At 42.9% G+C, this 16,270-nt stretch overlaps 1 protein-coding gene across 4 annotated transcripts in view; it reads right to left on the bottom strand.

Moving 5' to 3' along the window:
- LOC113646897 (coronin-6-like) overlaps window positions 1–16,270 on the bottom strand; it is an 18,276-nt gene extending 2,006 nt beyond the window's left edge. The window contains exons 1-11 of one of the 4 annotated variants that reach the window (XM_027153378.2): window positions 15,994–16,269; window positions 11,688–11,887; window positions 8,036–8,158; window positions 6,955–7,084; window positions 6,688–6,866; window positions 6,259–6,378; window positions 6,000–6,104; window positions 5,761–5,906; window positions 4,712–4,769; window positions 4,365–4,592; window positions 3,754–4,136 (exon numbers count right to left, since the gene is read on the bottom strand). In XM_027153378.2, the coding sequence (XP_027009179.1) occupies window positions 4,020–4,136; window positions 4,365–4,592; window positions 4,712–4,769; window positions 5,761–5,906; window positions 6,000–6,104; window positions 6,259–6,378; window positions 6,688–6,866; window positions 6,955–7,084; window positions 8,036–8,158; window positions 11,688–11,885 (1,404 nt within the window). In that variant the 5' untranslated portion in view covers window positions 11,886–11,887; window positions 15,994–16,269 and the 3' untranslated portion in view covers window positions 3,754–4,019. Of the gene's footprint in view, window positions 1–68; window positions 1,614–3,753; window positions 4,143–4,364; window positions 4,593–4,711; window positions 4,770–5,760; window positions 5,907–5,999; window positions 6,105–6,258; window positions 6,379–6,687; window positions 6,867–6,954; window positions 7,085–8,035; window positions 8,159–11,687; window positions 11,888–15,993 lie in introns of those variants that run through there. The other 3 variants (XM_027153377.2, XM_027153376.2, XM_027153373.2) reach the window with 3 other exon arrangements.

The raw sequence follows: 16,270 nt of genomic DNA, 5'->3' as shown, positions 1-16,270 counted from the left end.
TACAAACAAATTGCACTAAAGCCTTCTACTCCTTATCAGGTTTAAGTGGAACTGTGAATATGAGTTACCTGCTGAGTTGCAGCTTGCGGTAGTACAATACTGCCTCGTGGTATAGTTTGGGGAAAGGCGTCTCGAAGAACCGTTGTCCGTGGAACACTGGGGATATACAAGCAGCTGCTACTAGGTAGGAGGACGAGCCACGCTCCCCAAGGTAAGACAGCAGCAGACCAGACCCGGAACCTTCACTGATGGCAAACAGATGCGAAGATGGATGTCGGCTCTGAACGAATAGTACCGCCTGCACCAGATCAGAAGGATCCCCAAACTCCTGGTAGCGCGGAGTAGCAAGCGGACATCCACCATGACCCCGGCGATGGAAGATCACGGGGTAGAAACCCTGCTGCAGACCCAAGCGACATAAGCTCAACAAATTTTGTGTGATCTTTCCCAAAGCGTTAGGAATGAGAATGACGACGGGTGGAGTACTGGTACGGCAGCCTGGAGCTCTTTCTCCTGGATAATGTTCCATCTTAGCCTGAGCATTCTGCTCTTTCAGCCTGACCGCCCAATCCAGGGCTACAATTCCGCCATCTTGTATTTGTAAATGATCCCTGGTGAAGGTTATTCCACAGTGTCTCTGTGCATCGTCCTCGACGGGGCATATGAAATTGAAAAAAAATTGTAAATGAGGGTCTGCTTTTGGCCACCTAGCCGACGGAGCGCACGCGAAAGCTTTACAGTTCTCTATGACGTAGTTTGCCAGAGCTGTCGGTTTGTAGACCAGCTTGATTTTTGCATCCTGGTCCCAGGAGGTGTAGAAAACACAAGGGTGCAGAAGCTTTAACAGCGAGCAAATAATAATCCGTATTCCACAAGTTAGCTTCCTCGTTCCTTTCTCCACAAGACGGCAAATCCGCTTTGATCGAAATAGCATAGCGACTGAGAACAGAAGCATGGAAGGTGTCAAGCAGAAGACAAATTCCCACATGACTTATTTTTTAAAGCCTTGAAAACGGTAGAAATTGAGAGCTGTATTATCCTGTTCAGCTGTTTATGGGGAGGTGTTGAAACTACACGCTTACAAGGACCAACCTCATAATGAACTTGTCTCCTTCTTGTTTATGGATCAAACAGGATACTTGTAGCTGAGGGAAATGAAGTGGGAATCGGATGAAACACGTCTCGCTCGCTTGAACGAGGTCGATCCCTTTTTCTTTCTTATAACAGAGCTAAAAGACGTGACGGGTTTAAAGCACTAGAGAGCTCGAGCGGGGCAAAGACCCGAAGGTCGCTGCATCTGCACGACCTTTGAACCTTGGCAGTTTGTTTATGTAACCAGGAGGTATCGTGATCTTGTGTAAGCTGATGTCAGAAAAAATTTGAAAGAGTGAATGAAATTCTTTGAATTTAATACTGTATTGGGTTTTGTTTGTTTTATTCGAGTGTGTGAGATTACCGGGGGGTAATCAGGCTACAGAATAGAATGCCTCATAAACCACTTAAAGTGTGGGATACATAATTATAGCATGAGATTGACCAGATTAACAATAACCTAATCTCACACACTGAAATACATTCATTCATTTTCTACCGCTTATCCGAACTTCTCGGGTCACGGGGAGCCTGTGCCTATCTCGGGCGTCATCGGGCATCGAGGCAGGATACACCCTGGACAGAGTGCCAACCCATCGCAGGGCACACACACTCTCATTCACTCACACACACACACACTCACACACTATGGACAATTTTCCAGAGATGCCAATCAACCTACCATGCATGTCTTTGGACCGGGGGAGAAAACCGGAGTATCCTGAGGAAACCCCCGAGGCACGGGGAGAACATGCAAACTCCACACACACAAGGCAGAGGTGGGAATCGAACCCCCAACCCTGGAGGTGTGAAGCGAACGTGCTAACCACTAAGCCACCGTGACCCCCCACACACTGAAACACTGAAATAAAACAAACAAAACCCAATAGTGTTTTTTGTTTTTGTTTTTTTACACAAATACCTGTAGAAACCTTTTTACAGTGTACATCTGTTTCTCATATATATATATGGACTGGTGTGTGTGTGTGTGTGTGTGGGTGTGTGTGTGTAAGAACAAGAAGTATTTTGGGTTGTTTTTTTTTTTTTTACAAAAAAGATGTTTTTATTGATTCCATCATTCTCACAAATCCTTTAAAGAACACACAAAACTCAACTTTTTTATATTCTTTGATTTCGAAATCTCACTAGTTTTTTTTTTTTTTTTTTTTAAAGAATATTTACATTTTCGGAGCCCATTAGATCTTTCATGTTGGTCAAACATGGACGAGTGAGCGTAGATGCTGTACAAGTGAAATGGCCAGTTTTTAACCCACGGCTGTAGGAGCCACAGTGAGAAGACCTCACTGTGCCTGAGGATTACTAAAGGCTATAAACCTCAGGCTTACAACGTGGTGTACCGTAAGATAAAAATTCACTTCTTAAGGCAGCGATACAATATTTAACAATAGTACTGAACACGTAGGATACGGTACAAGTCCAATTAATATGTGAACAATTTTGTTCTGATTCTGGTATAGATGATTCTGGTATGTTAACTTGTGAATGATGATGATGTACATAGCTGTGTTTGGCATACGAGCTTCACGTCATTTCATTCAGTTCATTTTATTCAAATCCAATTTTGATTCCAGTTTGGTCGTTTTGCCAATTCACAATCTAACACGCATCTGTTTCAAACCAGGAAGGGTTGAAGGGTGAAGTCTAGCATGTGTGTGTGTTCATGCTACGGTTCCTACAGAGAATTTGACTATTGCCTGTTTAAAACCTGCACAAATATAGACTCACCAGACCCCTCAAGAGGAACACCTGCACGTTCATGCGATTATCTAACCGGCCGATCCGACGGGCAGCAGTTCTGAAGGAAGAAAAAACTTCATGATGAAGTCAGATTGAATGGTTACTCAAATGGGATGCACTTATTTCCAGGGATTTCAGAATAGCGTAAAAGATATTGCGTCATCGGGTAGGCGTGGCCTATTTGATAATCTAACCCTAACTCTAACCGTAGTTTTTGGTTGTTTATTCATTCATTCATTTTCTACCGTTTATCCGAACTTCTCGTGTCACGGGGAGCCTGTGCCTATCTCAGGCGTCATCGGGCATCGAGGCAGGATACACCCTGGACGGAGTGCCAACCCATCACAGGGCACACACACACTCTCATTCACTCACACACTACAGACAATTTTCCAGAGATGCCAATCAACCTACCATGCATGTCTTTGGCCCGAGGGAGGAAACCGGAGTACCCGGAGGAAACCCCCGAGGCACGGGGAGAACATGCAAACTCCACACACACAAGGCGGAGGCGGGAATCGAACCGCCAACCCTGGAGGTGTGAGGCGAACGTGCTAACCACTAAGCCACCGTGCCCTTGGTTGTTTTGTCCTTCATAGTATGCTGTTTTTTTTAAAGTGGCCGTTTTTCTAAGACCTCCGGAAACACGCCCACTTTACATCGTGGTAACGAAACCCCTGGAATTTAGTGAATGTCTTCTCTTTTAGATAGCCACTCTTTTCAACCGTGGTGAGAAGAAAGTCCTCTCATTCGGTTGCACTCCTTCAGCTGAGGACAGGAATCTGAGGATCCACTGGAAACAGACCGGTGATTTTCCAATCTGTGGTTTTCTGATTTTATTCACTTTGCTGCTGAAAATGATTGGCTGTGAAGGCTTGTGTGTGTTCATGTTAAGTCGGCTGGTGAGTGTATATCATTTTTTATTAAAGCTGGCGTGAACTTGTGTAGCACTCGTATAGCATTTGTGCAATAACCGTCCCATTATATTCTACATTGGGAACGATATAAGGCATTCATAAGAGTGTTTTAAAATGTAACTATTGCTCATAGCCTCGTTAAGAGGAGTCATGAATGCACTTGGGTGAATGCTGTGGTGATGAAGAATATGTATGTGCATATATAAAGGGGTCGGGGTAGCTGGGCGGTGTGTACAGGGGTGACTGAATCGCTCAGACAGTGCCGTTGGTGTACTTGGAGAGCTTATTCTCTAAGTCACAGATTCGCTTTTCTTGAGAGAGAACGGCAGCCTTCAGACTCTGAATCTCCTCTATAAGTTTTTCCAACAACTGAGGCTAGCAAGGAGAGAGTACAGGAGGGATAGCAGAGAAGGGGTGGGGGAGGACATGTAGGGACAGTCGATAGAAGAAAGAAGAAGAAGAATGAGAAAATGAACAAGGGTTTGGGTGCAAAGGGATAAGAACAGAAAGGAAAAAAGTCAGGAGATAAGAACTGAAAAGCAGAGTACAGGTAGAATAGCAAATGGAATAAGAACAAGAGAGGAACAGTGAACTCACAGGCAAGGTGCTCCCATCGACAGATGACATGCTCCTGCGTGGTGCTGGCCTGCTGTCCAGAACATTCTTCTTGGCCACCTTAAGCTCTCTGTTTTTTGGGGGAATGTAGCCATCCTTCAGCGAGACTAGGATAGGGTCTTCATCTCGCCCCTCCAACCACTCCTCAGGCTCCAGTGCAGGGTCTGGACCCGCTGTGTTCGGATAGAGGTCGTCCTGGAACAGATCTGACTGGAGAGACGGAAGACAGAAGGATCGTTCGGACTATCCTAGCACGGCAAACTCTATTTATATGGCTACGTTATTCATGCTTGCGTTCGGTGAATCATATGGTGAATAAACGTACGTACCTTTCTAGGGACTGTCATCATGATAGGCTCACACTTCCTCTCGTGAAGCTTGTATAATCTGATCAGACGAAATCAGAAGACTGAGCACTAAAGCTTCTAAACAAACATATCTGACATCCACAGAAGATCTTTTTCTTCTGTTTCTCTTAAACAATACAGTGATGCGATATTGCCGTGCATGCGATTATCCGATCAGCCGATCTTTTATCGTGCAGATACGGGTCAAGGGCAGTGAGTTCTGTGGGAGGAAACGTCTTGTTGATGAGAAGGTGGGGCGAGAAAAGCATTAACATTATTAGCTTAACATAATCACTCTTTGCAATCGTTGTGAGCAGAAAAGCATCTCAGAAAACACGATTCATCAAACACTTAAAATGGAGAGAATTTATAATTAGGTTCCTCTGTTGTCAACCAAGAACAAGGCCCTGAGGCTAGAGGTCTTCTCGGGTCTAAAGAAATCTACCCGACCCGAAGTGACCCGAATCACTTTTTACCCGAACCCGGGTAAAAAATTTGACCCGAGTCCGACCTGACCCGTTGGCATTTTTTTTTAACCCGACTGGACCCGAATGTTGCGTAACTCTACACTAAAGTAACCGCTACAGAGTGGATTCAGAATTGATTGACAGGTCTGTTTCAACGAAAATTAGCTTAGCGCCAGCCAGACGTCGCCAGCCACATGTCGCAAGCGGTCTTGGCAAACAGAGGAGAGGTTGGAAAAGGACTCGAGTCGATGCACACACACGAGATACAGTAGTTCGGGTCTTCTCGGGTCCGGTCGGGAAAAACACATTCATTTTAAATCACCCGAGAACCGATGCCGCTATTATTATTATTATACCCGACCCGTGTCCGAGGCACACGTGAAACTTTTAGACCCGAACCCTCTCGGGTCTCAGGTCGGACCTCAGGTTTTCGGATCTAAGTGGACCGGTGAAGACCTCTACCTGAGGTTACAGAAGACCAGTTAAACTCCATGTAGTCTTGCCCTGCTACTACAGTAAACAAGCACCAACATCTAATTCAGTGTATATGTACAAATACAATACCTGGCGATCTCACACTTGCTCACATCAACTCCTCTCTTGGGCATGAAGCCCATGCCTCGCTGTGGCTCCTTGCTACTGTATGTACTGAGGTAATGCACATAGGGTGGCTCGTCTGTGATCTCAAAATAGCGAATGCTGCTATCCCCCTGGAAAAAAGGGGTGAAAAAGAAAGAAAGACTTAGCTCTGGGATACACCGCCGAGCGTTCGGATTCATATCGTGCTTAACGGCCGCACGTACCTTACCACACAGATATACAAGGCTGGTGTCGGGATCATAAAATGGCAATAAGACCCCATTACTTGTGTCCAGCTCCAGAAGAGCGATGGGTTCCTCGAAATTTGTCTGAAATGGAAATCAATTTATTGTGGTTTTAAAAGAACATTTTAAAAGAAATGTTGTCCGCTGATTTTAAATCGAGCCTGACTGAAAAATGAATACAAATAAAAGACTTTTATCTAATCTTATATTTTAGATATACGAGGAATTGTCTTCTTACCGGGTCCCAGAGGCCGAGCTCCCTCTGGCTCATCCTGGTAAAACCTGTAGTGAAGATGTTACCCTCTCTGGTGAAGATGGCTCTCATGGGCCTGATGCCTTCATGTGGTGCCAGTCTCTCCTACAGGGACAAAAACAGACATCGGAGAGACGTCTCTAATACATTAAGACAGGCCGAGATGGCGTTTGTGTCAGGTGCATGTCTGTGGACGTGACCAAGGTGTTTCTAGACGATGAAACGTTCCAGTCTTCTTGTCTTAATGAAAAATAAACTCTGATTTGATTGATTTTTATATGCTATCATTTGGACACTCAAAGAACTCTTGGGTTGTCTTTTTTTAATGATGTGAGATTTTCTAATCTGGTTTTTATTGCGATCTCCAGCTTTTGTTTTGTTGATAAGCGGAGGAAATATTTTCTCTATACTCACAGCCACCACCTCTCTCTTGCGTGGGTCACAAACACGAATGCGCCGATCTTTGCAGGTTGTGCAAAAGAGGCTTCCGTTGTGATTCCAGCTGACGTTGTAGATGAGGTCTGGATGATCTTCCATTGTTATCAATGGCTCTCCGGTGCCCACGTTCCAGATTATGATCAGATTATCACTGCCTGTGAAACACGCATACGTCATGGATCAAAACCGACACGGATAATAACGCTTAGCATCGGGTTTAGAGATTCGTAGGAGCTACGGAACCTGCAGTGAGAAGGATGTTGCGGGCCGTAGGGTGCCAGCTGACGATGCCAACGCGTTTGGAGTGGCCCTCCAGCACCACGATGGGCTCGCTGATGGGCCGAGCTAGAGTGTGGTCTGGGATCTGCCACACCTTCCAAACAGGAAAACACAGCGCATGAAATTTACGCATGCAGATATTACAAGTAAAGATAAGGGATCTATGAGAGAATAAAACAGAGAACTCCTAGTAGGAACCTAACACAGAGGCAGCGTACGGTCGAGTTGGTCCAACAGTTTCCATCTAATAAAAGGATGACAAATTTTCACACCGGAGTGTTAGACCTCATCTTATCATGATCCCATCTCATGGCCTATGAGCTCAGGGGAAAAGTGTGCCATGAAAGAATCAGGTCACAGTAAGGCTAATTATGAGATAAATATATGATCTAAGCTTAGCTGAAAATAAGCATGTGTTACATGAGAATCTCCACGTAACAAGACTATAGAGCTATTACAGAGCCAGCATAGATAATCCGTAGATAATCCTGTGCATAGATATAAAGTAATGCTGTAAATCAAATATGATACGTTCTTTTTTTATTGTTGAGAATATTGCCTGGTAAATGGATCTAAATATCTCGCAATTTCTTGTGTTTTGCCGGAAATCCCCAAAAGCTTTCATTCCGATTCGTTTCTAACGTGTTGTAACGTTAACTTCATACTTTCTAACCTTTTATTTTTAGATTTTAATGTAGAAATAATGCAGAAAATAGCAAACAAAAGTGTGTTTACAAAAAAATCGATGTGTACGATTAGACATAGTAATGTTCTTCTAAAACGGCTAATTAGCTCATCGCTAATATTTCAGAAACGCTACATCGGTGTTTTTTACGTGTGAACACACCCTCACAAACTCAGCTCATGGCAGCTGCGGCGAGTTCTCAGTACCAGACGTGCATACCGTGCGTGTCTGTAACGTACCGACATCGGACAAGTCCAGATACATAAATTTAACAGCCGTATCATCTCGACCGAACACAAACAAACATCTTTAATGTACGATGTCTGGGATTAGTATGTACTATGTGCATGAAAGATTTACCATGGCAGTGGTGTCTTCAGAGCCGCTCGCCAGGATGTTGTCATTGTGGGGACACCAGTCAATGTCCAGGACAGGACCTGAGTGTCCCACCACCAGGGGATAGTTCTTATCCACTCGTCCCACCTGTAACAGCAGAGAACATGATTGTGGCATCATTTGGCTTTTTTTTGTCTCCAGATGGAGTCATACAGAATGCTAGAAATGTTCAAATGTCTCTTAATTCTATGTGAGTACATTACTGGTGTGACCAAAAGCCTGCGGACGCCCGACTGTCACACTCGTGTATGTGGTTCTTCAAACCGTTGACAGATTAATTAAAAGAACACAGTTGTCTAGAATGTCTTTGTATTCTATTGCATTATTATAATTTCTCTTCACTGGAACTACGAGGGGGGGGACACGGTGGCTTAGTGGTTAGCACGTTTACCTCACACCTCCAGGGTTGGGGGTTCGATTCCCACCTCCGCCTTGTGTGTGTGGAGTTTGCATGTTCTCCCCGTGCCTCGGGGGTTTCCTCCGGGTACTCCGGTTTCCTCCCCCGGTCCAAAGACATGCATGGTAGGTTGATTGGCATCTCTGGAAAATTGTCCGTAGTGTGAGTGTGTGAGTGAATGAGAGTGTGTGTGTGTGCCCTACGATGGGTTGGCACTCCGTCCAGGGTGTATCCTGCCTCGATGCCCGATGACGCCGAGACATTCGGATAAGCGGTAGAAAATGAATGAATGAATGAATGAATGATGATTAGATGATAGTTTATTTATTTAGGTTTGCTCAGAGATGTTTGACCAACACTAGGCGTTTGTTGAGATCTTGACAAAAGTAAACGGGGCCTGTTTAATGAATTCAACTCTTTAAGTTATTTTAATTATGTCGCTAAATGTCAAGAAGGTTTTCAGATTTTTGAGGTATTCGAAAAAACATTGTGACCCGAGTAGTTCGGATAAGCGGTAGAAAATGAATGAATGAATGAATATACTAAGTGTGTTAAGCTCCATGAGCTCCATGAGGAACACTGCATAGATTTTCAAATTTTCATATTTTTTTTTTTCTATTTTTTTCTATTTTCAAACGACGGTTGAAGACCTACTTATTCATGAAACGCTTCAACTACCACTTCCTTCCCTTTTTGTGTATATATTATATACAGTATATATATAAACCTCAGAACAGTGTTTTAGACTCATGGTATCTTAAGTATGTGACCTAGTGAACCAGAGTTAATGTATCCAATGATAGAGACTTAAGCACTTTTGTACGTCGCTCTGGATAAAGGCGTCTGCCAAACGATGTAAATGTACAGCATGTGACAAAGAAGTAGATCTGGTTTAATTACACCTCGAAAGCAAACTCTTCTAATTCCAGCGATTCCAGGTTTGTAAGGTCTGTGTGTAAGTCAGGGCCTTTTCTGTGCTGCTCCTGCTGCTGTATGCTCCTTGCTTCCCTGGTGTGTATTTATAGCCCTGTGACGAGGCGATGAAAAGGCAGATTTTACACTGACCTTTCTGGAACTGGGCCGGGTGAGAAAGCAGGCAGGGTATTTATAGGGTGTCTGTTAAGCCCTGCTTCTACATGCTCGTGTGTCTGTGTAATGAGTCTGCAAACTGCATTCCCAAAAAAAAAACAAGGAGGACTGTATTTATATTCCAATAATACCCAGTCATCAGCCTTAATTAATGACGGTCTTGATATGGACACGATCACAAAATAGCAAGCTTCCATATATGGGAACAGTTTCTGAACTCTGTCATACTGATCTGTGAACGATAAGTGATATACGATTAGCGGTCGCTTACAGGTTTCTCACTGAAATAACCGATAGGCTGGAGGTGTGTGTGAGAGACAACGGCCAACAGATTACACCTGGAGAAGCGCTGGACGACAAGCATCTACCTGATTCATCGTTCGGCACTTGGTAGAATACAGAGTACTTTATTAATCCCTATGGGGAAATTTGCTAAGACTATAGTCGGACATCTACAGCAGGATTCCGTCAGTGCTTCCTGAAAAGAGACCCTTGCTACTGAGTTAACGCTCCATCTTTAACACAACAGTATCTTTAGTAGAAATCAACACTACCCTTCGCATGCTCAGCAGAGCTTGTGCATAGTCTCACCTCCCCCCCTCCTGATCAGCTGAATGGTCTGCCAGAACATCTTTTTCCATGACCTGTCCATCAATTCCCATGCCACAGACTTTTTATCTGCTACTACTTTCTCTATAGCCCTTCTGACTCTCTAATACGCCTCGAGTGAATCACGTCCACCGGGGCATCCTAGGATTAGCGCCATGTCTTTACACCACGTCTTCTGACCACAGCTTTATGATCGAATGATTTGTAGATTTTCTGTTTAGACTCAATGTCCTTAATCTCAGTAGGTACAAGAAAGATGTTCTTTTAGAGCTTTGAATTCAATTCATCTCTCACCTAAGCTTCTTAGCAGCACCCAGTAAATCGACTCAATTTTGGATTTATTGCACGAGGTTCACAAGCTTGTCGACACCCAACCATGACTCTCATAAGCCTGTCGATTCTTCCATTTCACAATAAATCCCTGTTTTCTCTTAGAATAACCTCCAATCTTTGGAGACTTTGGAGAATGGTTGTGGGGGTTTGTCCATTCAGCAAGAGCTCAGGTCAAGCCTCTGTTTCATGCTTAAGCAGGTAAAGCTTCAGTGATGGGAATTTCTAATGCATAGCATGCTTCCACATTAGTTACAACCATTTGGGATAGAACCACATATCGGTGTGATGGACAGATGTCCACAACCATTTGGCCATATAGTGTACATGAAAGCTTAATATAGTGCATCAAGGTACGACAATAAACTCCGGAGAAAATCTTAATCCACAAAGTGAATTTTCCCAAGAGGTCTTTTTGTTTAAAGTCTTAATCACTCCCAAGACAAGACAAGTCCCCAGTGCACCTCATCCAACCAATGAGTTCATTCAATTAGTTAATTTATCGTTTATTGTATTAGATGGAGGGGGGCATGGTGGCTTAGTGGTTAGCACGTTCGCCTCACACCTCCAGGGTTGGGGGTTCGATTCCCACCTTCGCCTTGTGTGTGTGGCGTTTGCATGTTCTCCCCGTGCCTCGGGGGTTTCTCCGGGTACTCCGGTTTCCTCCCCCGGTCCAAAGACATGCATGGTAGGTTGATTGGCATCTCTGGAAAATTGTCTGGAGTGTGTGAGTGTGTGAGTGAATGAGAGTGTGTGTGTGCCCTGTGATGGGTTGGCACTCCGTCCAGGGTGTATCCTGCCTCGATGCCCGATGACACCTGAGATAGGCACAGGCTCCCCGTGACCCGAGAAGTTCGGATAAGCGGTAGAAAATGAGTGAATGAATGAATGAATGATGATTAGATGATTTATTTATTTAGGTTTGCTCAGAGATGTTTGACCAACACTAGGCGTTTGTTGAGATCTTGACAAAAGTAAACGGGGCCTGTTTAATGAATTCAACTCTTTAAGTTATTTTAATTATGTCGCTAAATGTCAAGAAGGTTTTCAGATTTTTGAGGTATTCGAAAAAACATTTTTTTAAAACAGTTGGAATACTACTGCAGAATAATATCTTATCGAATGATTTATTTTACGGTCACAGTAGCACTGAATCTTCCGTACTCCGTTACAAATTCTTATTCTACTTACCTTTGAAAGAGGCAAAACCAAAAAGGCTCCTCCACCACTGGACTCCACTATAACAGCCAGGAACTTGGGGTTGACTGCACAGAACGAGCTGTCCCACGTCACCTTGGAAACCCGAATATCGTCGTAACCCTGCTCCGGCTTCGCAGCTTGACCGAAAACATGCCGGAACTTACTCTGGCGCACGATACTGCGACTCATCACTAGGGGGTAAAAAAAGAACGGAAAAGGTGAGATCGAAGACGACGTTAAACTCCTGGATCAACAGAGCCGTTAGATCTGTCATACCCGCCATTAATACTACGTAACAGTCAGTACACAAGCCCACGATTGACTAACGTCCCTCTCCAGATACACAAATCTATGCCAGTATTGTGATTTGCTCTTGATGACATTGTAAACAATTACAGTACAGTTGCACTGCTCATGAGAATCAGAAAGCAGGACTCAAACCACCAATTCCAGGTTCCTCTGTCATGCTGGTGAGAATCTGGTCCATGGAGAACTGAACAGTACAGTGTGAAAGTGTGGTGAACATTTTCCTGTTAAATATCATGAGATACCCCTGAGGAAAAGCATGATGCTGCGCAATACACCACTCATTTACACTTATAGCGGTTGCTCTTATGTTCTTCTTCCAGCTTGACAGTTTGGGGAAGTCAAACATGGGTGTGATGGACTGGTATTGATGCTGTTTGAAAAACCAATGAAGATTAATATGATATTTATAGAGGTTTGCCTAATGATCAGCGAGGGCAAACTATCCGGTGCTGCAGGTTTTTATAGATTCACTAGATTAATATACAGATTTCTTTCACTACTGTTCACTTCTTTCTTAAACCTTTGCCATGACGAACGTAGAGGTATAACTAGATTACGGAAAAAACTAAATACAGGTACATACGTATGACAGGAAAAGGGGTGGAAACAGAAGCAGGAAGCAAAATAAAATAAAAGCATGTAGTAGAATATTAGGATAAAAGATCGCTGCACCAGGAAATGAAAGGGATTGGAGACAAACAAGCGTTAATGTTGTTTCAGGAAAGTATTAAACTCATAATCATCCACTGGTGTAGCATTCAATACAACATTTTAAAAAAAACTAGCATAAAATCATCCTACTGTAGTTGAAATCTCATTAAGACCTGAAATTATTACATCGTAAGACATTTATAAGACATATATATGTCTTATAATATTGAAAAGTGTCAATTTGACCATTTTAACAACAAATATAAAGGTTTCCATTCAGTGCAAGACTGAGAAACACGAGTTGAACGAGTCTGTCCTGTGTTTATGTAAATCGTAAACGCTTCAGTGCAAAATCACCGCAGGGGTCTTTTAACTGGATCTCTATAGGCAATGAAAGAAAGTCAAAAGGTTCTGTTCGTGAGGCGAATACGCCGTCTGTACTTATTCATTAGTACTACTGCTAATTTGCCTTGGCATTTTTTCTCATTCTGCATTAATAGATCTCTCTCTCTCTCTCTCACAGATAACCGATCGATGTGAGCGGTGTCACGGTACCCCATGTAATCTTGGTCACATGTTTTTCTCCTGCTCTTGACTTCACAACTTCTGGAGCCGGTATTCCGTGATTCTCTCCAAAGTTCTTAGAATTCAGTTTCATACGGATCCCTTCTTAGCTGTATTTGGACTCCCGGTTAACTCTGTGTTAACTGACCCTGCTCAGGCTGATATATTGACATTTACGTCACTTGTGGCTAGACGGTGCATTTTACTTCTCTGGAAAGCCTCTAAAGCACCTTCAGTTTCTGTGTGGCTCCAGAATGTGATGTCATTGCTTAAACTGGAAAAGATAAAGTTTTCATTCAGGGGTAACTCTGAAAATGGACTATTTTAAATCGCTACAAACTCTACCATGTGAGTAATTCCCCCCAACCTCCTGTTTATTTTGTTTATTTGTTTATTCATTTATTTATTTATTTTATTGCGTGTTTTCTGTCTCCTGTATATGCCTTCTTTTCTTTACTCACTGTTTTATTGTGTTTTAAAATAACAAAAATTTAAGGGGAATACCTGTAAACTGTTTGTACATGACTGTATGTGATACTTCCTCAATAAAAAGATTGAGAGAAAAAAATAGATCTCTCTCTCTCTCTCTCTCTTTAATATTACTCGTTTCTCTCCTTCGCCATCTCCTTTTCACTCACCTCATCCTACATTTCTAAAGCTAAACAGTTAATACAGAATTTTTTTTTTTAAAGAAATCTCTCTCTCTCTCTCTCTCTCTCTCTCATACAATCATGCGTGCAATACACATCAAAACGGTAAGACAGCCACATAATTCCACCTCGCCTGTAGTTCCAACTAGTGCCAAAGATCTTCTGGCTTTGCTGTGTGTATTGAAGGTCCAGGGGACCTCATTTGAACACAATGGAGGCCACATGGACCTTCCTCATTAGGTTTAGATTGTAATTTTGGTCAGAACCGAATCCGAGAAACCGAATCCGAGAAACTTTCATCAGCAGCTAGCAGAGAGACATCAGGGCACGACGTGCAGCAATTATGCCTGATACTGATGTCAAAACTACTTACAGTGAATAACCGAACTAGTGATTTTACTCCTCATTAGACAGTTTAGATACAAAACAGCAAAACTACGCTTTAGCTTTTACTTCTGTTCCTTACAAAATTTCTTCATAACGATTAATTTTATCTTTAAAAAACTTTTACTTATATTACGGTTTGCTCCAAACTTTCCGGTAACGGCTTTACAATAAGTCGGTGAGTGCTTTTGTGTTATGCTGTTGCCTGGTTGTCACACAACTGTGAAAACCCATCATGATGTTATTCTGGGAAACCGCACAGGACAGACGGCAAAAACAAACAGGCCCGCACGCGTCTATCACTAACAAAATCACACCCTCAGCAAGCTTCACAAGGGATCAGCAATGAACAAGATGTGTGCTGAGTGATCGTAAACTTCTCCGTAATTTATTATTCCTCTAATTGCATTCCTCTGAAAGGTTAAGCTTGTTACTATTGACATAATAAACTAGATCTGTTTATAAAGTAAGTGACAGGATGGACTGGTTTATGCTGGCCGGTTTACTGCCACAATTGGTTGCGATAAACAACTAGATTTAAGATAAATATAAGGGATATCACTTGGGTTTTGCAGTGCAAAAGCAGCGACACACATAAAAACAGTGACACACTTATGAAGGCCTCGTTAATCATGTTCCTCTTGTGTGTTTTAAGCTGATCGTGTCCACAGAAGCTCCTCTGACCCGTTTACTCCCGCTGCCACAAACGGTGTCACTGATTTCTGACTTGATTCTCAAATGTTTTGATTCTTCCACAAATGTCTTTCATTCAGTTCACGACTTGCCAAAGTCATACTGTATGATGAATAACTACTAGCTGTGTGTTTAATTCCTCTTAATCCACATCATTTACGGTTAAATGTAACGTCGTGGAACGGTATACAAGTTAGTTCTAAGTGTTATCGCTTACATTAATTATGGCAGCTATAATTTGTTGTGTTCTAAGCAGCTAAAATCAGTTGTGCTCAACTAGTTTTCTTATAATCAAAAAGACAAAATGTGAGAACGTGACAGCGCAAATCTTTCTGTCCTGAAGACTTTCCCTTGGCAGAAAACCTACCATAACATACAGTAGTACTGACACTCGAGACGCCTTCATTAAATGATTAACGTCCTTACAGAAAGCTTCACCACACAACACTTATCTTATTGTTGTTGTTGTTTTAATGCTTTAGTATCCAAAAGCCAGTCCTAACTACTGTATCATATAATGATGCGAATACTGTAACGTGTTGACACCTTCCGACCACTCCAAAGCATGAGATGTAGGTTTGTGTATTCGTCTATAGTTCTGTGTTTCATCCCAATTCGTTTCTCTGAGACGTGAATCAAAGCACGTGGAATCGAATCTGGATATCGAGTCCATCACTAGAGCAAATGACATGGCCACGTTCCTAATATGGTAATACTGAACTGCCTCTTACTCCCCCTTGTACCCCACATGAGCCACACAATAACACCCCCCTCTCCAACGTCCCTAACTCCCTCCCTCTCTCAAACACATGGCCATTCGCCATAAATATTCCTGTCCTTAAAGCCCAGTCTATAAACCCTGCGTTCACAGCGTGCTCCGGTGTGACAGCCCGAAAAGAAGTGCGCACGCACGCACAGGGCCACGCAGGCCGGTGCGCAATGGCGCAGTTTTACGCACAAACCCATGACATTGCATTATATAAAAGGGTCATTAGAACAAAATCAACGCAACTCAAGGCATAGCTCTGTATTTGAGTGATACATACCTGGTTTTGTTTGGCAAATGCTCCTTTCTCTAGTCTCGGCTTCTTTTTTTTTTTGGAACTCAGATGGAACTCGTTCGTCACTCGTATGTGTTTTTTTAAATAGTTTTTTTTTATTCCAGGTGAGAAAGTTTATGAACTCAAAAAACACTACGTACAAAAACACTCCGTGTGCTGACCCTCAGGCTTCCACTGAAAGAAAGGAGAAAAATAGATAGGGGCTGACTGGAGAGAGAGAGAGAGAGAGAGAGAGAGAGAGAGAGAGAGAGAGAGAGAGAGA

The sequence above is a fragment of the Tachysurus fulvidraco genome, chromosome 21, assembly GCF_022655615.1.
Source record: "Tachysurus fulvidraco isolate hzauxx_2018 chromosome 21, HZAU_PFXX_2.0, whole genome shotgun sequence".
Classification (NCBI taxonomy): Eukaryota; Metazoa; Chordata; class Actinopteri; order Siluriformes; family Bagridae; genus Tachysurus; species Tachysurus fulvidraco.
Note: the sequence above shows the minus strand (reverse complement) of the source record. Positions and strands in the feature narration are given on the sequence as shown.